The sequence below is a fragment of the Poromitra crassiceps genome (assembly GCF_964638095.1).
Source record: "Poromitra crassiceps genome assembly, chromosome: 23".
NCBI lineage: Eukaryota > Metazoa > Chordata > Actinopteri > Beryciformes > Melamphaidae > Poromitra > Poromitra crassiceps.
The window spans coordinates 9,849,436-9,871,400 of NC_139639.1; the positions used below are offsets into that span (position 1 = coordinate 9,849,436).

Genomic DNA, 21,965 nt, shown 5'->3' on the forward strand with positions numbered 1-21,965 from the left:
TCTCTGTGTTGGTGACTTCAGGTCCTCTGTGTTGGTGACTTCAGGTTCACTGTGTTGGTGACTTCAGGTTCACTGTGTTGGTGACTTCAGGTTCACTGTGTTGGTGACTTCAGGTTCACTGTGTTGGTGACTTCAGGTCCACTGTGTTGGTGACTTCAGGTCCTCTGTGTTGGTGACTTCAGGTTCACTGTGTTGGTGACTTCAGGTTCACTGTGCTGGTGACATCAGGTCCTCTGTGTTGGTGACATCAGGTTCACTGTGTTGGTGACTTCACGTTCACTGTGTTGGTGACTTCAGGTTCACTGTGCTGGTGACTTCAGGTTCACTGTGTTGGTGACTTCAGGTTCACTGTGTTGGTGACTTCAGGTTCACTGTGTTGGTGACATCAGGTTCACTGTGTTGGTGACATCAGGTCCACTGTGTTGGTGACTTCAGGTTCACTGTGCTGGTTACTTCAGGTTCACTGTGTTGGTGACTTCAGGTTCACTGTGCTGGTTACTTCAGGTCCACTGTGCTGGTTACTTCAGGTCCACTGTGCTGGTTACTTCAGGTTCACTGTGCTGGTTACTTCAGGTTCACTGTGCTGGTTACTTCAGGTTCTCTGTGTTGGTGACTTCAGGTCCTCTGTGTTGGTGACTTCAGGTTCACTGTGTTGGTGACTTCAGGTTCACTGTGTTGGTGACTTCAGGTCCTCTGTGTTGGTGACTTCAGGTTCTCTGTGTTGGTGACTTCAGGTTCACTGTGTTGGTGACTTCAGGTTCACTGTGTTGGTGACTTCAGGTTCACTGTGTTGGTGACTTCAGGTTCACTGTGTTGGTGACTTCAGGTTCACTGTGTTGGTGACTTCAGGTCCTCTGTGTTGGTGACTTCAGGTTCTCTGTGTTGGTGACTTCAGGTTCACTGTGTTGGTGACTTCAGGTTCACTGTGTTGGTGACTTCAGGTCCTCTGTGTTGGTGACTTCAGGTCCTCTGTGTTGGTGACTTCAGGTTCTCTGTGTTGGTGACTTCAGGTTCACTGTGTTGGTGACTTCAGGTTCACTGTGTTGGTGACTTCAGGTCCTCTGTGTTGGTGACTTCAGGTTCACTGTGTTGGTGACTTCAGGTCCACTGTGTTGGTGACTTCAGGTTCTCTGTGTTGGTCACTTCAGGTTCACTGGAGGCTGTGAACCTCCTGAACTGTGAAAGCAGCAGTGATGATTGTGATGCTGGGAAACCACTCCTGACATCAATAATTCAATGTTCAAACACTGACTCAGCACAATCTGCATGTGCTGATCATGAAAACAATAACACACAGCGCTCTGACCGCCAGACCTCCCCGCTCACAGCAGAGACCCTGCCCTCCTCTCCAGAGACCCTGCCCTCCTCTCCAGAGACCCTGCCCTCCTCTCCAGAGACCCTGTCCTCCTCTCTCACACCAGAGACCCTGCCCTCCTCTCACAGCAGAGACCCTGCCCTCCTCTCCAGAGACCCTGCCCTCCTCTCCAGAGACCCTGCCCTCCTCTCCAGAGACCCTGTCCTCCTCTCTCACACCAGAGACCCTGCCCTCCTCTCACAGCAGAGACCCTGCCCTCCTCTCCAGAGACCCTGCCCTCCTCTCCAGAGACCCTGCCCTCCTCTCCAGAGACCCTGCCCTCCTCTCCAGAGACCCTGCCCTCCTCTCACAGCAGAGACCCTGCCCTCCTCTCCAGAGACCCTGTCCTCCTCTCACAGCAGAGACCCTGCCCTCCTCTCCAGAGACCCTGTCCTCCTCTCCAGAGACCCTGCCCTCCTCTCACAGCAGAGACCCTGCCCTCCTCTCCAGAGACCCTGTCCTCCTCTCACAGCAGAGACCCTGCCCTCCTCTCCAGAGACCCTGCCCTCCTCTCCAGAGACCCTGCCCTCCTCTCCAGAGACCCTGCCCTCCTCTCACAGCAGAGACCCTGCCCTCCTCTCCAGAGACCCTGCCCTCCTCTCACAGCAGAGACCCTGCCCTCCTCTCACAGCAGAGACCCTGTCCTCCTCTCACAGCAGAGACCCTGCCCTCCTCTCACAGCAGAGACCCTGCCCTCCTCTCACAGCAGAGACCCTGCCCTCCTCTCACAGCAGAGACCCTGCCCTCCTCTCCAGAGACCCTGCCCTCCTCTCCAGAGACCCTGCCCTCCTCTCACAGCAGAGACCCTGCCCTCCTCTCCAGAGACCCTGCCCTCCTCTCCAGAGACCCTGCCCTCCTCTCACAGCAGAGACCCTGCCCTCCTCTCCAGAGACCCTGCCCTCCTCTCCAGAGACCCTGCCCTCCTCTCACACCAGAGACTGTATAAAATATGGGCGTGGCCACTGTAACCTCACACATTGGTTTGTGTTCTCCCGTTTTGAAGCCACGAGTTTGGTGTTTGGACTGTCGCCATCTTGGTTATTTGGAGCCTACTGTAGCACGAGACCGGAGCTGCCTGCTAATTGGTCCGTGATCAACGAGCTGCACGATTACTGGACAGGTGACCTGTCAATCACGCCCCAAAACATAGTCTGCTTTATCGTCTATTTGACTCTAAATGATAATAATAATATACTAAATAATAATAATGTACTAAATGAACATGAGGCTGTATTGGAGAAGACTTGAAACTAGTGATTGAGACATAAACTCATTAGCAAAGTGTTTACTGAGGTCATAGATCAAGTGATAAATACACAAAGGGTCATTTTCCCATTGACTTCCATACAATCAGACTTCTTTTTGTAACCAGTGGAGTCACCCTCTATCTGCAGGCTATTCGAATGAATGCAGGTTTAAGGCACTTCTGCATTGGCTTCATTTTTCAGGACAGGAGGTTGCCCCTTGGCTCACACACACACACACACACACACACACACACACACACACACGAGAGGTCTATCTATCTATCTATCTATCTTATCTATCTATCTATCTATCTATCTATCTATCGTATCTATCTATCTACTGTAAACACATCAACCCTCCAGCTACACTGTATCTATCTATCTATCTATCTACTGTAAACACATCAACCCTCCAGCTACACTGTATCTATCTATCTATCTATCTATCTATCTATCTATCTATCTACTGTAAACACATCAACCCTCCAGCTACACTGTATCTATCTATCTATCTATCTACTGTAAACACATCAACCCTCCAGCTACACTGTATCTATCTATCTATCTATCTATCTATCTATCTATCTATCTATCTATCTATCTATCTATCTATCTACTGTAAACACATCAACCCTCCAGCTACACTGTATCTATCTATCTATCTATCTATCTATCTATCTATCTATCTATCTATCTACTGTAAACACATCAACCCTCCAGCTACACTGTATCTATCTACTGTAATGTGTAGCTAAATGTGCCGGGCTGAGACTGAGATTTCTCCATCGACATAAACAAGTGTGATGTTTCATTTCAGCTTCATATCTGAGGTTGTTCATTTGTTCTTGCCGGCGGGTTTTTCCCTGAGAAACTGCTGACTTCAAAACAGCAGCAAAATCCAGGGCTTATTACAGGAGCTCAGCATGTGTCCCAACTCATTTACATGTCTCTGACTGTATTCACCTTATGTTCAGACGCGGGGGTGGGCCAAATTCTTCCAAGTCGTGTTAACACTTCCAAATATAAAAGAACGTCAAAGAAGAGAGTTGTTTTTGTAGCGGACAGTGCAGGGGGTAAAACAAAGAACGTAGCCTACTACTTTGAGCTCGGTACACAGCGAGCAAGCGAGTATCAACTGTTAGCCAGGTCAGATAACGTTATCGTCGACAATGACGAGCACTTTCTTGTAAAACATACCTGGACTCCAACAAAGAAAGCTTCAGATAGTTTTCTCTCCTCCGAGCGCAGCTCGAGCCACTTGCGTCAATAACGTTAACGTAATTCCCTGGAATGCGAGAATTAACGAGCCAGTTACATGGCGTTGCATTCTTAGACATTGCCGTTTGCTTTTATTTGGTATGTTACATACAATTGGCCAAATTATTAGTTAATTCAGAGTTAGATGATATTGGAGCAGCCAGCCATTTTTTTTTTTTTTTTTGCCCGAACTCGTCACACGACCACACAACCGGGTCAAATGGGCGTGGCTACATAAGGTGAATACAGTGTAGTCTTTCATCAAGTATGAGATATGTGCAGAAATCTCTACCATGTTTGCTGTTCCCACATTTCCCCACAAGTTTTGTTAGATTTGACGAGTGGTTGGAAGGAGCCTGATTCGACTGCCCATCTCACAAAATGTGCTTATGAAACAAGGATCATTCCATTTCAGCTACTGTATATGGGGGTGCTGAATGTCTGATTTGACATATAATTGCTTGGTTTCTCCCAATAGATTGTGATCTATAGCCTATTAAGTATCAGCCTATATATATATATATATATATATATATATATATATATATATATATATATATATATATAATACTGTCAAACCAAGTCCCAATTAACCAAACAAGCTCATGCCAATGGATTTTCTGATTGCCAGGTCAAAAGAAATAAAAAATCACAGAAGAAGAGACAGACAAGTCCACCATGCTGAGCTACTGTAACACTACAGGAAATGGAATCAGATGTGTTCCGACTTCTGTAGCATCACAGGTTACCAAATCTCTGCCCAATAAATAAGTTGCTTGTCAGTCATGTGACTTTGGTTTGCAGTCTGGGTCCAGTGCCTTGCTCAGAGGCACTGGGCTTTATACGTTTGTCGATCGATACCAATAACTTGGCCAGATATCGATTTCTGTCTTCAAACTCACTTCCAGGCAGGCCTGTACTGTTTTTCGAGTAAAAGCTCCAATTTCAACACAGATTTTTACTAAACAAAATATGATGTTCCGTGTTCAGTACAGTGCAAAAGAGATACAATATTCATGCCAGGTTATTTTATTAAAATATAAAATGAAGTGTACAAATCAAGCCAACCCAGATGGCTCCTCTCTGCACTGCTAATGGACCCATCACTGGCCAAATGACCATTATATGAAAACATGCACTCTGTAACGAATGCTATTTAAATATTTAAACCCACGTGCAGTACTTCACACATACTCTGTAACGAATGCTATTTAAATATTTAAACCCACATGCAGTACTTCACACATACTCTGTAACGAATGCTATTTAAATATTTAAACCCACATGCAGTACTTCACACATACTCTGTAACGAATGCTATTTAAATATTTAAACCCACGTGCAGTACTTCACACATACTCTGTAACGAATGCTATTTAAATATTTAAACCCACGTGCAGTACTTCACACATACTCTGTAACGAATGCTATTTAAATATTTAAACCCACGTGCAGTACTTCACACATACTCTGTAACGAATGCTATTTAAATATTTAAACCCACGTGCACTACTTCACACATACTCTGTAACGAATGCTATTTAAATATTTAAACCCACGTGCAGTACTTCACACATACTCTGTAACGAATGCTATTTAAATATTTAAACCCACGTGCAGTACTTCACACATACTCTGTAACGAATGCTATTTAAATATTTAAACCCACGTGCAGTACTTCACACATACTCCGTAACGAATGCTATTTAAATATTTAAACCCACGTGCAGTACTTCACACATACTCTGTAACGAATGCTATTTAAATATTTAAACCCACGTGCAGTACTTCACACATACTCTGTAACGAATGCTATTTAAACCCACGTGTCGTGCAGTACTTCACACATACTCTGTAACGAATGCTATTTAAACCCACGTGTCGTGCAGTACTTCACACATACTCCAGTGGAATGTGGTTCACAGGAAGCCAATCATTTCAACTGTTTTGGGCATGTCCAAAGTGAATACTTTCTGCTCAAGATTTATACAGAACGAGTATTTGGAATACTGAGTGTAGCTGCTCGAAAAGCAAATGGCTTGGTTAAATATGATTTACAAAATCTTTGTAACCACCAGTGAAAAAGGGAGAAATCTCCCCCAAAACACCTTCCTTTATTTTCTTTTGTCTTTTTTCTCCTCAAAAAACACACCATGTTCTATTGTTGGTGTGATATAATTCAAATGGAACATGCTGACTATTGATCACTGTGTAAACTGAGCTGTTAATATGATGTGATTAGTAAAAGTTAATATGATGTGATTAGTAAAAGTTAATATGATGTGATTAGTAGGGATGTTAATTTTGAACAAAATCGATAATCGGTGAAAATTAACTATCAATTATCGATTATCGATCATATTAATAATTAGAAAATTTTCAATATATATATATATATATATATATATATATATATATATATATATATATATATTTTTTTTTTTTACAAAATGAATGCCTATGGCAGAAAATACGAAAGACAATGTGTTCTCCTCAATTAACTCTTTATTTCAATGTGTCTCCTCTCCAACACTCTGCTGTCCCCGGCGCATGCCGGTGTGAATTTCCCATGTTTAAAACAGTTTTGTTGGCACAAAGGCCCGTGCCCAGTCAGAAAACTAGAGACTATATGAAGCTCCACCTCACGTTAGTCGGCTGTGCAATGGAGTGGGGCGAGGAGGAACGAATTCCACCCAAACCTAGTCCAATCTTTTTTTTTTTTTTTTTTTTTTAAATAATAACAAAATCGATCCAAATGCCACAGGATCGATTCCAATCCTTAACGATCAATTATCGATTTTCGATAATTGATGAACATCCCTAGTGATTAGTAAAATACTCCAGTAAAAGTCAAGTTGCTGAGTAAAAGAAAACGCTGGCAGACTGAATGAGATGGAAGACGTGAGTGTGAACTTGCCCTGGCAGTGTTGTGATGCTGTGAGGCAGCATGCTGACACACTGTGCTGAGAGAAGCGTTTCTTCTGTTTCCAGGTCTTTCTCTCCTCCCCTGATGTGAGCCAGGAGGCAAAGCACTGCTGCACTTGGCATTTCAGTTTCCATGGCGACTGAAAACACTTCGGGCTGAAAAATAACATTTATCCCTCGACAGCACACTCAGACCTGCTCGCTGTGCGCCCAGTCAATATGATAATTAGTGCTTTTAGTCGACTGGAAGCAGAAAGACGCCACTTATCTCTCAATATTTTGATCTTCTGGAGGATGAGTCTTTATGCCATTATTGACATTATTTTTTATGATATCATTTATATATTTTATTGCACATTTTAGCTGCTTTGTGTATTTGGATGTTTTTGGATGTTACTGTGTTGTTCGCTGTACAACAAGCTGCTCAGAATGAATTGCCCCTAGCGGGAATAAAATAAAATAAATTGTTGCCTTTAAGTACAGTGCTGTAGTTTCAAAGTGTTGCCTTTAAGTACAGTGCTGTAGTTTCAAAGTGTTGCCTTTAAGTACAGTGCTGTAGTTTCAAAGTGTTGCCTTTAAGTACAGTGCTGTAGTTTCAAAGTGTTGCCTTTAAGTACAGTGCTGTAGTTTCAAAGTGTTGCCTTCAAGTACAGTGCTGTAGTTTCAAAGTGTTGCCTTTAAGTACAGTGCTGTAGTTTCAAAGTGTTGCCTTTAGGTACAGTGCTGTAGTTTCAAAGTGTTGCCTTTAAGTACAGTGCTGTAGTTTCAAAGTGTTGCCTTTAAGTACAGTGCTGTAGTTTCAAAGTGTTGCCTTTAAGTACAGTGCTGTAGTTTCAAAGTGTTGCCTTCAAGTACAGTGCTGTAGTTTCAAAGTGTTGCCTTTAAGTACAGTGCTGTAGTTTCAAAGTGTTGCCTTTAAGTACAGTGCTGTAGTTTCAAAGTGTTGCCTTTAAGTACAGTGCTGTAGTTTCAAAGTGTTGCCTTCAAGTACAGTGCTGTAGTTTCAAAGTGTTGCCTTTAAGTACAGTGCTGTAGTTTCAAAGTGTTGCCTTTAAGTACAGTGCTGTAGTTTCAATGTGTTGCCTTTAAGTACAGTGCTGTAGTTTCAAAGTGTTGCCTTCAAGTACAGTGCTGTAGTTTCAAAGTCAGGGAAAATAAACCCAGATCGTACCACAACATCACATCACATCCATATTGTGAACGCTTCAGTGAAGCTCCAGCATGACACCAAATGGAAAAGATGCGTTTGTGCATCATTTTCTACACATTTGCCTCTAATTCAGTCGGACATGTTTGCTACAGTATCTTTAAAAACGTTGGCATCTCAACTAGAATTTGAAATAAACTTATGTTGGTTGGAACACAGCTTGGCCCTGAGATATGCATGTATGATGATGGTTTTAGCAGGAAATAAAGTGCATAGAAAGAGACAAAGTGAGAGAAGGGCTACTGTACTTTTGGGCTAAAAGTCCCAAAGTAGTGAGGAGACAAATAGATGCAGACAGCTTCTCCTCTGTGTGACTCTTATTTTGTCAGACACCAGGTTCTCCTCTGTGTGACTCTTATCTTGTCAGACACCAGAGAGAGAGAAGACCAGCTTCTCCTCTGTGTGACTCTTGTCTTGTCAGACACCAGCTTCTCCTCTGTGTGACTCTTGTCTTGTCAGACACCAGCTTCTCCTCTGTGTGACTCTTGTCTTGTCAGACACCAGCTTCTCCTCTGTGTGACTCTTGTCTTGTCAGACACCAGCTTCTCCTCTGTGTGACTCTTGTCTTGTCAGACACCAGCTTCTCCTCTGTGTGACTCTTGTCTTGTCAGACACCAGGAGGAGAGAGAAGACCAGCTGCTCTCCCTGCTCTTTTCACAACTCTAAATAAACCTCTTCTCCTGTCAGATCAGCACTCTGTGCTGGGGGGAGGTTGGGACTGGCTAGTCGTGACAAACAGCGCCATTTTACTTTGTTTGAACATAGTGACTCAATGTTTTTGATTTAGTGCAGGGGTGTCAAACATAGGGCCCGGGGGACGGGTCGGGTCGGGTCCAATCCAGCCCACAAACAGACTGAGAAGTCCTTTAATCCAGTGTGATGCACTTGTGGAGGCTAAGAGGTACCAGGTTTCAGGAACAAGTTCAATATTAAGTCGCTTATTCATGTTTTCTGTATTCATCACTAAATGGTCCTATTTCCTCGACTCTCGACTACGTGTAGATAATTGCACAGTTGCCATCAATGACATAATGCCGTTACAGACAGCAGAGTTGATCATCTGTTTGCTGGTAGCTGAGATACTGTCACCTTATGGAAATGTCTTCTTCAAATGTGTCTGTTCATTCTTTACACTGAAAGAAACAGGAACATTTGGTGGTTTTGTTATTTATAGGTTCTTTTAGATTCTCTTTGTCAGGCCCACTTCAGAGCAAATTGGGTCACTGGTGGCAGGTGAACTCAAATGACTCTGACAGCTGATTAGAGTTGAGTTACTTTTCCCTTTCGTGTTGTAGGAAAGATTAACTGCTGTGTGTGCGTCTACAAACAGCCTGCCCTCAAGCCTGCCATCCATTACATTTACTGCTGACTGACTGACTGACTGGCTGGCTGGCTGGCTGACTGGCTGACTGACTGGCTGGCTGGCTGACTGACTGGCTGACTGACTGGCTGACTGGCTGACTGACTGGCTGACTGGCTGACTGGCTGGCTGACTGACTGACTGACTGCCTGACTGACTGACTGACTGACTGCCTGACTGACTGGCTGACTGACTGACTGACGTTATTCCATCAGAAACAGCAGACGCTGCCAGCTGGCCGTGTGTGTTGGGACAGGACCAGCTGCAGCTGGGAGAGTGAAGCAGGTTAGATGAGGACTTGTTTTGTGACTGAGTGGTGACAGCTGGAACATATTGCTTCAAGTGCAGCTTCTCAGCCTAAATCACAAAGTTTATCTGCAACAGAAGAGCGTCCCGTTCCCACTGAGCTCCTGAAACACCAGAGATTTGTCCAAATTACATTCTGGTTTCAGACACTTTTCTGAACTGGAAGTGGATTGAAACTGAAGAGTGAAATCCACAGAGAGAAACTCTTGTAAATGTTAAAGACTTGATAGTAAATGTTTTAGAAAGCGAACACTGGTGGCTCAGTGGTAGAGCTGTCGCCTCACAGTCAGAAGGTCCTGAGTTCGATTCTCGCCTGGGACACTGTGGGCGCTGTGGTTGTGTTCCCCCTCATATCTTCAGTGCCTACTGCCCAGGTGGGGTATCTCGTTGTAAGGGCCTTTCTCTCTGTGTGGAGTTTGCATGTTCTCCCCGTGCTCCCCCAGGGGGTTCCTCCGTATATAACCCCCCCACTAAAAACATGCAGAAGATCAGATCGTCATCGTCATCCGACCAGTGACGACAACATCCGAAGTTGGTCCCCGGTCGCTGTACGAGAAAGCGACCACTGCTCCTGGCCTGCCCCCCGGAGGAAAGGACATGCCTGGATGGGTTAAATGCAGAGGACACTTTTCACCGGCCACCGTCAGCATGAGTGTGTTGTGGCCGCATGCATGTATTGTGGTGTTCGTGTGACAATAAAAGACGTGTTTTTTTTTGTTTTTTTTACATGTGGTAGCCTATGCAGTGTCAAATGATTGGGGGAAATGACAACTTGACGGAGACAGAAACAAATGGACTTGGTGCTCTCCTTCAACAGCTAAATCCAAAATGTCTCTGAAACAGCAGCAGAGAAAGTTGGACTCACTCACCAATGTTACATTATATTATGTTCCTCTCTTGTCTCACTGGTTTCCTTTGGTATGAAGCTAGAGTATAATTACAAATCTGATCATTTAACTCTGTCCAGAAGAGCAGTGATCTTGACCTTTGACCTTTGATCACCAAAAGCTAATCAGTTCATTGTTGCGTGCATGTCGACGTTTGAGCCAAATTGGAAGAAATTCCGTCAAAGCGTTCCTGAGAGTTAACAAACTTGGGAATGGCGTTCCTGAGGTCACAGTGACCTTGAACTTTTGACGTTTGACCACCAAAATGTAATCAGTTCATCCTTGAGTCCAAATTTGAGGCAAATTTGATGAAATTCTGTCAAGGCGTTCCTCACATATCGTGTTAACGAACATCGGACGGACGGACGGACAACCCGATTCCATAATGCCTCCAGCCTGGCTATCGCCGGCGGAGGCATAAAAATGCATAGTGCAGGAACAGGCCTTCAGAGGGCGCTGTTGTCTATTCTCCCTATTAGAAGTCACTCTACCATCAAAATGATTAAAAATATGTTATATTAAGGTAAAAGAGTTACATACTAATGGGGCTTGAAGTAACTCTGGCTATGAGACCATACTGTAGAGAGAGAGAGAGAGAGAAAGAAAGAGAGAGAGACAGAGAGACAAGAGAGAGAGAGAGAGAGAGAGAGACAGACAGAGAGACAGAGAGAGAGACAGAGAGAGAGAGAGAGAGAGACAGAGACAGAGACAGAGAGAGAGACAGAGAGAGAGAGACAGAGAGAGACAGAGAGAGAGAGACAGAGACAGAGAGAGAGACAGAGAGAGAGAGACAGAGAGAGACAGAGACAGAGAGAGAGAGAGCAGATATATAGTGTATAAGATGCGGTGCTGATGAGTCAGTGTTGGGTTTGGGTTGAGCCGGGCTCTGTGTCTCCTCTATGTGCTGCTTTTAATGAGGCGCTGTTGTGGTCCCAGTGGAAGGCAGGTGGGCTGCTACAGTAGCACACACACATCACACTGGAATGAGCCTCTCTCTCTCTCTCTCTCTCTCTCTCTCTCTCTCTCTCTCTCTCTCTCTCTCTCTCTCTCTCTCTCTCTCTCTCTCTCTCTCTCTCTCTCTCTCTCTCTCTCTCTCTCTCTCTCTCTCTCTCTCTCTCTCTCTCAATTCAATTCAATTCAAAAAGGCTTTATTGGCATGGAGAACATAAGTTTACATTGCCAAAGCAAGAGTGCAACAAAACAAAAAGTAACACAATTATAACCGAAAGGTTAGCACAAAACTATAATAATAACGATAATAACAATAATATAAACTATAATGTTAGCCTGTTATAATACAGAGATATGTAAACATTTCGGTCTTGCAAACAAATATGTACATAGGCTAGGTGACAAAGTTTAAATGTTTAAAAATAGGATAAAAGGAGTTGAAGATATCTGTACAGTATGTGTCTATGTACAAGATGTGCAGAGGGCTTTAGACTGGTTGTGTCCCATTTATCCTTTTCCTGTCACAACAGCTCACAAACCTTGCTGCTGTGTTAGCGCACTGTTGTAATTCGCCCAGCAGATATGGAGGTTTTTTGGTATCACTCGTGTTCTCAAAGTCCTTATGAGTGTTTGTTATCTGGGGGAAGTATGTGTCTCTGATGTCCTGGTACAGACTGCACGAGGTTAGAAAGTGCAACTCAGTTTCCACTTCCTGTTGGGTGCAGTGGGTGCACAGTCTTTCTTCCCTTGGGAGCCAGGTCTGCCTGTGGCAGCCTCTCTCAATGGCCAGGTTGTGCTCACTGAGTCTGTACATAGTCAGGGTTTTCCTAAGTTTGGGGTCAGTCACAGTGCTAAGGTATTCTGCTACTCTGTAGTCTCTGTCTAGGGCCAGGTAGCATTCCAGTTTGCTCTGCTTTTTGGTTGACTCTTTCCAGTGTGTCAGATATTTTTCTTTTTGATTTCTTATAATTTGGTTTAATCTATAGGGGTGTCGTCTGTCTGGTGACTCTGCTTGTGAGCGGAGCCCCAGGACCAGCTGGCTGAGAGGGCATCTTCCTAGGCTCTCTCTGTGGGTGAGGGCTTTGCTATGGAGCGTATCAGGGGCACTTTTTTTAAGGTGGTCGTAAAATTTAGACGCTCTCTTCTAGGGTTGTAGCGGTACTAAATTTCTGTTTCGGTGCCGGTACCAATTTGTATTTCGATACTTTCGATACTTTTCGATACTTTTTGTAAAAAAAAAAGTGAAACTGTCCAATGTCAAGATTTGGCTTTATTTTAAGAGTTTGGGAACAATTACACCAATAAATTGGTGTGGCATTTAAATGCTGAACAAAACAAACCTTTTGAGCAGTGAGAATACCGGTAAGTAAAATAAAGTAATGCCAGTGAAAATAAAATGACCATAAAACACTAGCCTATAGCAGCAAAAACTCAGAGAAACACCAATAACAACAATAAATAAATAATTGGTGGCATTTAAATTCTGTCTAACTTTTACTTGTCAAATAAGTACACACTCAGTAACATAACACAAATCTTTTGAACAGTGGGAAATGGGAATAAGTAAAATAAATAAAATAAATAATAATATAATAAAACACTATAGCAGCAGAAACTCAAATCTTTTTTTCTTCAACAAGCAGCATGGCTTCATATTCCCATTCTGTCCCCCAGCCTACTCAGTCTAAACCCTAGTTCTCCTATGGGTGGTAGACAGACTCACTGTTTGGCTGACTCTCAGTTTACTCACTCAGTCCCTCCCATCCCAATGTCTTCTTCAGGTTCCTAGCCAAGAAAACGAGGGTGTCAACATGTTCCTCGGTCAGTCTAGATCTTGTTGGACTGCAGATATTCCCAGAAGTACTGAAAACACGTTCAGATGCACAGCTTGATGCTGGAATACAGAGATATTGTCTAGCAAACTGAGCTAAGATGGGCAGGTCTGTCTGGTGTTGCTTCCACCATGCCAGGGGATCCTCTGCAGGGCTGATGTCTCTAAATTGTTTATACTCAGTAATCTCAACTTCCAGTTTAGCACTTCTTGTCATGGGTGGGGCATTCAGGCAGTATTACTCACAGTTTACATCTAACGTTATGTAGGCTACTTTCACGCATACTTCAGTCAGGGTTATCGACAGTCCATATTATTGCCTCTGCACGTTTCCCGACGCTACAGTGAGCGCTCGTTAACTAACGTTACTGCGGAGTCCGCTGTTAGTACAGCGGAGTCCGCTGTAACGTTAGTACAGCGGAGTCCGCTGTAACGTTAGTTAACGTTAGTTAACGAGCGCATTTTCTCACTGTAGCGTCGGGAAACGTGCAGAGGCAATAATATGGACTGTCGATAACCCTGACTGAAGTATGCGTGAAAGTAGCCTACATAACGTTAGATGTAAACTGTGAAAGGGCACAGCTGCTGCTACTAACTGGGCTGGGAGAGGCTTTGTGTTTAGCCATAGCCTACTTTGCTAGTTTGCTTTTAATGTGCGCGGGTCTGCTCAGTGCTCAGCTGCTTTTTTTCCTCAAACTCTTTTCCTCACCGCTTGACATGTGGATATGACGTCACTCACTCCAGCGCATTTCTTAAAGAGACAGGCTCATATTGACCATTATCAGTCATAGCAGCGGTCGGAAAAGTACCGGGTCTTTTTAAATCTTAGTATAGAACCTGTTCTACAGCAATAGTACCGCGGTTCGGGGGTAGTACCGGTAGTACCTACATCCCTACTCTCTTCTGAATCTTGATGATTAGTGGGTATCGTCCTAATTCTGCTCTGCATGCATTGTTTGGTGTTTTTCGTTGGACGCGGAGAATGGATTTGCAGAATTCTGCATGCAGTCTCAATTTGGTGTTTGTCCCAATTTGTGAATTCTTGGTTGGCAAGTGGACCCCAGACCTCACAACCATAGAGGGAGATGGGTTCTATGACGGAGTCCAGTATTTTAAGCCAGGTTTTAATCGGTATGTCCAATTTGATGTTCCTTCTGATAGCATAGAAAGCCCTTCTTGCCTTGTCTCTCAGATCGTTCACGGCTTTGTTGAAGTTACCTGTGGTGCTGATGTTTACACCGAGGTAGGTGTAGTGTTTTGTGTGTTCTCTCTCTCTCTCTCTCTCTCTCTCTCTCTTCTCTCTCTCTCTCTCCCTCTCCCTCTCGAGTTCAGGGCTTGATCAGCCCTGACGGGGAAACAGGCTCTGCAGCACGACAGACAAAACATAACCTGGTACACAGCAAAATCCCTAGTGTTAAAAGTGCTGTGTCAAAATTGTTAGACACTTTGGGAGTTATTTTAACAACAGTGGAGTAAAATACCGCCTAGTGTTGGAGTACATTTCCATAGTCAGCTTTTAATTACACTGGGAAGCCCTGCCCACCTTCTGCTACTCTCCACATTGCAGGACCGCCATTTTCTTCCACGCAAAAGCCCAGGAAGACCTCGGTAAGTTCATTCCCTAAACACATTATTTGTCATTTCAACAGAAGCAGCATGTTAGAATAACTTAATGTTGTTGCTCACCATACTTCAGTTGGTTTTGTATCTTAAAATTCCGAATTTCAACGGGCTAACTAACTAGTATGAGTTGTGCAGCTTAAATGTGCGCGGGCAGCAAGCTAACGCTAGTGTTAGCTAATTAGCGTCAGCTAACCTTAACACTAACATCAAACTGGACAATATCAGCAAGAGGTAACCTAATGTAAATGTTGTTGGCTGAGTTATTGTATTATTTATGTAACGTCCACTGAGTCCAGTAATGTTATAGGGTGCAAAATGGACCTTTTTTGTCCACCCCGGCCTAGCATTAGGCTACCTGGCTGACTAGCGCTAGCAGCAGTAGTCTTTTACTTTGAAAATTGCTGAGTCGTATTCTACATGTTTCCTCAACGTTATGAGTCAGCAATCACATTATTTCAAGGATTAAAATGATTTTGCATCCAAGGCAGCCTGCCTATAATTATTTTCGTGTCTATATTGTAGCCTAGTGGGGTGACGTAGGGATACACCACTAGTGTGGTCACTGACGTAGCGGGTGGGCTGATCCAGCCGGAGAAGAGTCTGTGATTAGGTGAATAAGAAGCACCTGTTGGCGTTCCGCGGCTGCTGGGCGCTTGTTGTTTGCCTCGACGGAGGACTGGAGTCTCGTATGCACTGCTGGGGTAATCTATACATTCAGGCCAGCGAGGCTGCGACAGGCTGTGTGATATTGCTGCTTTATATTCACCGTCATGACGCTGATGTAACGTTACTGATGTGATAAACTATCAGATTCGTCGGGGAGTCCACTTAAATTGGTGCCTTACTTTGAAAATTGCTCGGGGCAAATCTGACTGTGTCTGTAGTTAACTCCATGTAGCTTGACACTGATCAACGCTAACGTTAGCAGGCTGGTCACAATCAGAGCCAGAACGAGTGGTGTTCAGTCATCCACGATGCTTTGAGACGTAAACACGCAGCTCCCAAGAGGACGTTACACTATTTTAGCTTCTGAATCGTGCTGTGAAAAGTCTGATGGAATCACAAGCATTGTCAACGCAGGTAGAGAAACATGATGTGGCACCTTCAGCAAGATTGCATGGTTAAACATGAAGTAGAATTCAACCTTACTGGTCATTTCTGCAAAATAGCTGATACTTTGTCAGCTGTTTGGTGGCTTTAAACAACCTTATTCTCTAATAAAATGAACATAAGTCACCTAAAAGTTGACCAGGGCTGTTCTGTTGAAATGTATGAGCTTGTTATATTGCAAATTAATGCAGTTTTTAACATGAGGAATGTTGTGCTGATCACATTCCTCTGCAGGGAGCATGTTGCTTAAAGTGAAACTTGGCGATGAGGTTTTTGGCTGCATGCATTACTTAAAATGCAGTAATTTTATTTCTCTTATAGTGTTTGTTTGAGCCTTTTACGGTAATTCCAGTTTCATTGAATATTAGTTAGTAGACTAATGTGGACTCATTAGATATATCAATGACCTTTCTGTTTACACAAGCTTTTGTGCCTGTTTTCAGCATTTGCAAAGTTTGGTGTCCCAGCTGTAACAGAGGGTGTCAAAGTTTTCCACACTTCGGGGACTGAGTTGGATGATGAATATCAACTGGGGTGCTAAACATCAAATATGAAACAGGTTTGTTTCTTTTGCAGTTATTTGTCATGTGAAGCTTATGTTCATTAGATAAGGGGTGGGTTTATGAAGGAACTGTACATAATGTTTTTTTCTCCAATCATGGTTAGCTGTCTCCACGGTATAATCTGTCTCCAGGGTAGCCTCTCCTGAGCGTCCCAGCGATCACCCCTTGATTCGTTGGACTCCCGGATAGTCAACCTTTCAGAGAGCCCTTCCAGAAAACGCCAGAGGCTGGATACAGAAGCCAAGCAAGTAAGTTGACAAACATGCTTGTTTTGTACGGACGGACCCCAGTAAAAATTGCACCATTGTTTTAGCAGCAATATCTCTTTCCAGAAATCATGACCCGGATACTCATGAAACTGCTCACAATGAGGACTGTGGATTATCTTGGGGTCATGATTTCTGGAAAGACACACAAGAGGTTTTGTTTATTTTTTGGTGCTTTGAACACCACAAGCCGAGTACCATCCAGTTCTTGCATTGGAGAGAAGGCAGACATCTCTACGGCCAATATCTCCCAAACTCATACATCTAACACAAAACAATGCATAAATAGCACTACAGATTTCATGAAAAATATGTATTTTGGATTTAAGGGTGAGCTGTCTCTTTAATGAAGTGTCTGTGTTGTCCTTTCACCCTCCAAGGAGCATTTCTATGATGGCGAGAGTGGCGCTGGGTACCTTGCTTGGAGGATTAAAACGATTCAGAGATGCAGGACTAAAGACAGACAAACAGCATTTGGAGGTAACACTGTAATAATAGTAGAAACATGTATGGAACGAAACGGTGACGAGATAATTTACTGAGTTTCTTCTAAAAAGTTGGTCTAATCCAAGTAACTGAAAATAGGGATGCACCGATCAATCAGCACGTGACCGGAAATGGCCGATTTTCAGCTAATCGGCCTCGACCGGTGACCGGCGCCGGTCAGTCCACATACTGTGCGCCGTTCGGCTTTCCCCTTTTTTTGTTTGGTTAATTACCTGCAGCTGCACGATGCACGCATTCACGTGACGTGTGCGCACCCCAAGCAGCCAAAAGGAAACACACGCCAGCATGTCCTCCTCATTGTGGAAATTTTAGTTTGTCACACACGGAGGGGCAGGGTACGTTGCAGAGTCCCGCTCAGCTGGAGTCCACTCCAGTCTGAGCGGCTCGCTTCACCTCACTGGCCCCTCTTCCCTGACCAGCTGCAGTCCACGTCACTGCTGCCTGCTGCAGATCAGCTGCTGCTGCTATCTGTCAGTCACATTGTAACGTGGATACAGGAGAGGACTATTTTTTCGTATTGCTAATAGAACAACGAACATAATAATAAAAGGCATCGGACCAGTGTGCAAGGTTTTCTGTGTGCGATGATTTTTTTTTCGGATGGCGGATAAAAAAAAAAAAAGGTTAAAGTGACTGTTCTGCCTGTTCTATCGAATTTCACAAAAATGCAATTATCTGAGCTTTCCTTTTCAGACGCTGAAACCATGCTGTATTCAACTGCTAATGCCTACATAACTACTAACTCTACAAACTAACTCTTTTAGACAGAGAAAGCACACATTCTATTAGTTCTTTTGAGATATTTTGTGTTCACAAACTCCTAGCAGAAAATAATCCTCGGCTCTTGAAAGATGAGGCAGAATCCTCAAAAAACTCCTTGGCAGAAGCTACCTACAGTAAAAAAAAAACTGTTGGCAGTGAATGTGTTAAAGCTGGATTGAGATATTGTATAAAAAAATAGTGGAAGACCTTCTTGTGATGATATAGAACTGCTACATCTTCTGTATTTTGTAAAAATGCTGCTGACATTGCACATGCACTGAATTTTGTTGAAGGGCCACAGAAATTAATTCAAGTGTTTCAAACTTGTGTTGTTACAGGTTGGGACAGTGACCTCATCAGTTTTACTGCTGTTACACCTGATGATTCCACCCACTGCCCAGGGTCAGAAGAGACCAGGAAAGGTGTCGGCATCCCAAGCAGAGAAACATCTTGTGCTCTTCAAGAAGGTTTGTACTTTTCCCTAATTTATGATAGCCTGGTAAAAAAAAAAACATCCTGATCACGTGACCTCAAATTCTGTTTCGCTTACGTATCAGTCTGGACTTCCAGCCACTCAGTGATTTCAGTGGGAGGGAGTACTTGCCTTGACAGACAACTCCTTCAGCCAATCAGCGTTACCAAATCAAGTCGAACGGCGAAAATGTATTTTCCACTGAGAAACTCCCCTGGTGCACACTCTTGTTGGTTAATTGTTATTGAGTCCATTTCAGCCTTAACTACACTTATGGCTGTGTTTACCCTTACTATTGTTAATGCTCATTGCTTCCAGAAACCATACTGTTTGGCCAGCAGAGACCCTGAGTTGCATTGGAATTTTAGGAAATCTCTGTGTATCCTATATGTGACTATACCTAGAGCGAAACAAGATGTGAGATCACGTGGACATTATGTTAGGATGGTTCTTATAGGAAAGGAGAACTTAAACGAAAGACAATGCTGATTTATTTTGCACATGGTCTCACACATCTGAAAAACGTAAACCATTTTGCAGGCTTTCATTTACTTTTACAGTTATTTAGTTGATTTGAGGTCAAAGTTGATGCCAGTGATTTCATTCATGCACAAATGACAACACAAGCAGCAACTTTAACTCAAATCAACTCAATAACTGTCCAAGAAAATGAATGGCTGCTAAACTGTTTACAGTTTTCAGGTATGTGTGAGATCAGGTTCAAAATAAATCAGCATTTTGTTTTTTTCCATTTAATGTCTGGGCTCTGCGCTAATAACATGCAAACTTAATGAAGATGCAAAGGAATATGCAATCGGCTCGCCACAACATGCATCCCAGACAAATCGCCATACATGTCTCTCTCTCTGACCGCAGCTGCACTGTAGACAGTCCGTCCCCGTCGTGGTGGGACCCAGAAAGCTGGCTACGCTCTGCTGCCTCCCAGGCTGAAGCGTGAGCTTCTGTTACAGCTTTCAACCTGGGAGCCAGTCAGGCCAGTCCACAGCCCTGGCCAAGGAGCAGTGACAGCAAGGTCTGCTGGTTAAGGGGCGCGCTGTCCCTGGTGAGAGACGGCACTCCACGGCATAACACTGATATTACAACCATGTAATTCTAATCGTCTGTTTGTGTTGTTTGTCTTCTCAGACCGGAACAAACATCCAAGAGCATCTTGATGCCATCACTAGTGCTCAACCCTATCTCCTGGCTGTTGGACCTCAGAAGAATGCAATCCGCCAGTTCTTCATCATCCTTGACAAGAATGACACACCTTACAGGTCAACCTCTTCCCTTGCTGCTGTGGATGAACTGTTTGAGGCACATTTTGTCTTTGGCACAACAGACAACACCATGCTCCACAACATGTTCACATTCATCCAGACCACAGTGTACAATGTTGATGTTTGCGAAGTCAAGCAGAGTTCCCGTGTTGCTGAAGTCCGGGCAAGGCTGCTTAGGAATGAAGTGTTCTGTTTGTCATGCTGAGTTAACTAGTTCAAATGCGCTTGTTAGGCATTTCCGGTTAGTTCATGGTTATTTGGATGGAAGAAATCTTTGCCTTCAATGTGTTCAGACTGGATGCGGCCGTGTGACTGTTTGGTACTTTTTCTGGTTTTAGGAAACATTTAAACACCAAACATACAGACTGTTGACCAACAGATTGACACTGATGTTAATTTAAGCAGTGTAGACCTAGATGATCTAGGAGAGGTGGTGACTGCTAATGTAGATGAGACAGCCATAACATCTGGACTGTTGTCAAAGACGAATATTCATTTGTGTGCTCTATTCCATGCACAGGACATAGAGTGTTATGGTTTAATTTGATACTTAAGGCCACTTGTTAATGATTTGAAAGTACTCGCTCAAGAGCGGGACTTCAAATTCCCATGTTTAAACACATGATTTGTGCTACTATTATTCAGGTCACTGTGGAAAATATAGGTTTGCATGGTCTGTTTGGCTTTGTGGAGTCATTTGGGGCTCGATGTTGCTGTCGTTTCTGTCTCCTTGAGAAGCATTGTTTGAAGATGATCCGGAAGTTGTACTAAGAACTATCGATATGCACACACAGCACTGTCAAACTATGCAAACAGATCCTACACTATGTATATTGTGTGAAACACACTTGTCTGTTAAATTCACTTTAGTAATTCCACACAGCCAACAGTTTTTCTGTAGACATAATGCATGCTGTTTTAGAGGGGGTCCCTCCGTTTGAGCTGAAACTTTTTCTGCAGTACATTCAGGGCAACTTCCTAAATGCTGAACAACTGGCTGGTAGAATACATGCTTTTGACTGTTTACAACCAGCAGCCAAACCGTCCACCAAGAGTAAAGTTGTTGGATGGAAGTAATGATTTGGAAATGAATGCCATACAGTCTTGGTGCTTATTGCGCAATATGCCTTTGTTATTTGATTCAGACAGATGATAAGTTGGTATCTTCTACTTTTGCTTTTCAATAAATGAAGACATTGACATAATGAATTGTGTTTGTTTGTTTTTTCACATTACATGCAAATTTTAAAGTATAGTAGTAGATTTAGATATACACTGACAGGAGTTAATTAAAAATCAACACTTGGAATAACTCCCACAAGGAGTAAATACAATAAGAGTTAATTTGTATTCACACTGGTGAGAGTAAGCTTTAAATTAACACTCAGTGTTAACCACTTCTAACATTGATGGAGAGTTAAATTAAGATTAACTCTCGGAGTGAACTAAAAGTAACACTATGGGTGTTAATTACCTCATAGTGTAATATTTTATTAACACTGTTCAGTGTTGTGCAGGGTGATGCAGTGTTAAATTTGGACTCTTTCTAGAGTTGAATTAACTCTGAAATATCAACACTATGTCAAGAGTAACTTTAACACCCTGTGGTGTGGGACCATATGTTATCCGAGCCAGTGTTAAAAATAACTCTTTAAGTGTTGATTTAACACTGCAAATTTTACTGTGTAGACAGAATGTGAAAAGGCAGACAGGAAGAGGCAGGGGAGACATCACCAGGGAGGGGGGAGCATGGGAGAGAGAGGTTACCTTGTTTAAAATAGACAGTCTGGTTCACAGACAAACACATGGGGGAGGAGATGAGTCTGATTGCGCCATTTAAGTTAAATAGCAGTTACATAAATAAAGTAATTGCACGCATGCTGACGCTAGGAGAATGCATCCGTGTCCCCGCATTTCGTGCGGACACGCCTGGTTTGGCCTGTGGAACGCCTACCCCATGCATGTCCAGTCCAACTAGAACAGGCGTAGAGGTAATAGCGCAGCAAGGGGAATACAAATGCGCTTGTGCACGCTCCCAATTAGCATTGTGCACAGCA

General features: G+C 43.4%; 2 protein-coding genes across 3 annotated transcripts in view; one reads left to right on the forward strand and one right to left on the reverse strand.

Annotated features, from left to right (window-relative positions):
* Positions 1 to 21,965, reverse strand: part of kcnq3 (potassium voltage-gated channel, KQT-like subfamily, member 3) — a gene marked incomplete at both ends in the record, with an annotated part of 157,191 nt that overhangs the window by 74,848 nt on the left and 60,378 nt on the right. The window lies entirely within an intron of this gene.
* Positions 14,870 to 20,221, forward strand: LOC310796872 (uncharacterized protein). 2 transcript variants are annotated; one of them, XM_083659107.1, is made up of 6 exons: positions 14,870 to 14,933; positions 16,502 to 16,617; positions 16,725 to 16,869; positions 17,268 to 17,367; positions 18,495 to 18,623; positions 19,775 to 20,221. In XM_083659107.1, the coding sequence occupies exons 4-6, from the start codon at positions 17,278 to 17,280 to the stop codon at positions 20,111 to 20,113; spliced, it is 558 nt and encodes a 185-aa protein (XP_083515233.1). In that variant the 5' UTR covers positions 14,870 to 14,933; positions 16,502 to 16,617; positions 16,725 to 16,869; positions 17,268 to 17,277; the 3' UTR covers positions 20,114 to 20,221. The 2 variants fall into 2 exon arrangements, with proteins under 2 accessions (XP_083515233.1, XP_083515234.1); XM_083659108.1 differs by having other exon boundaries at positions 16,753 to 16,869.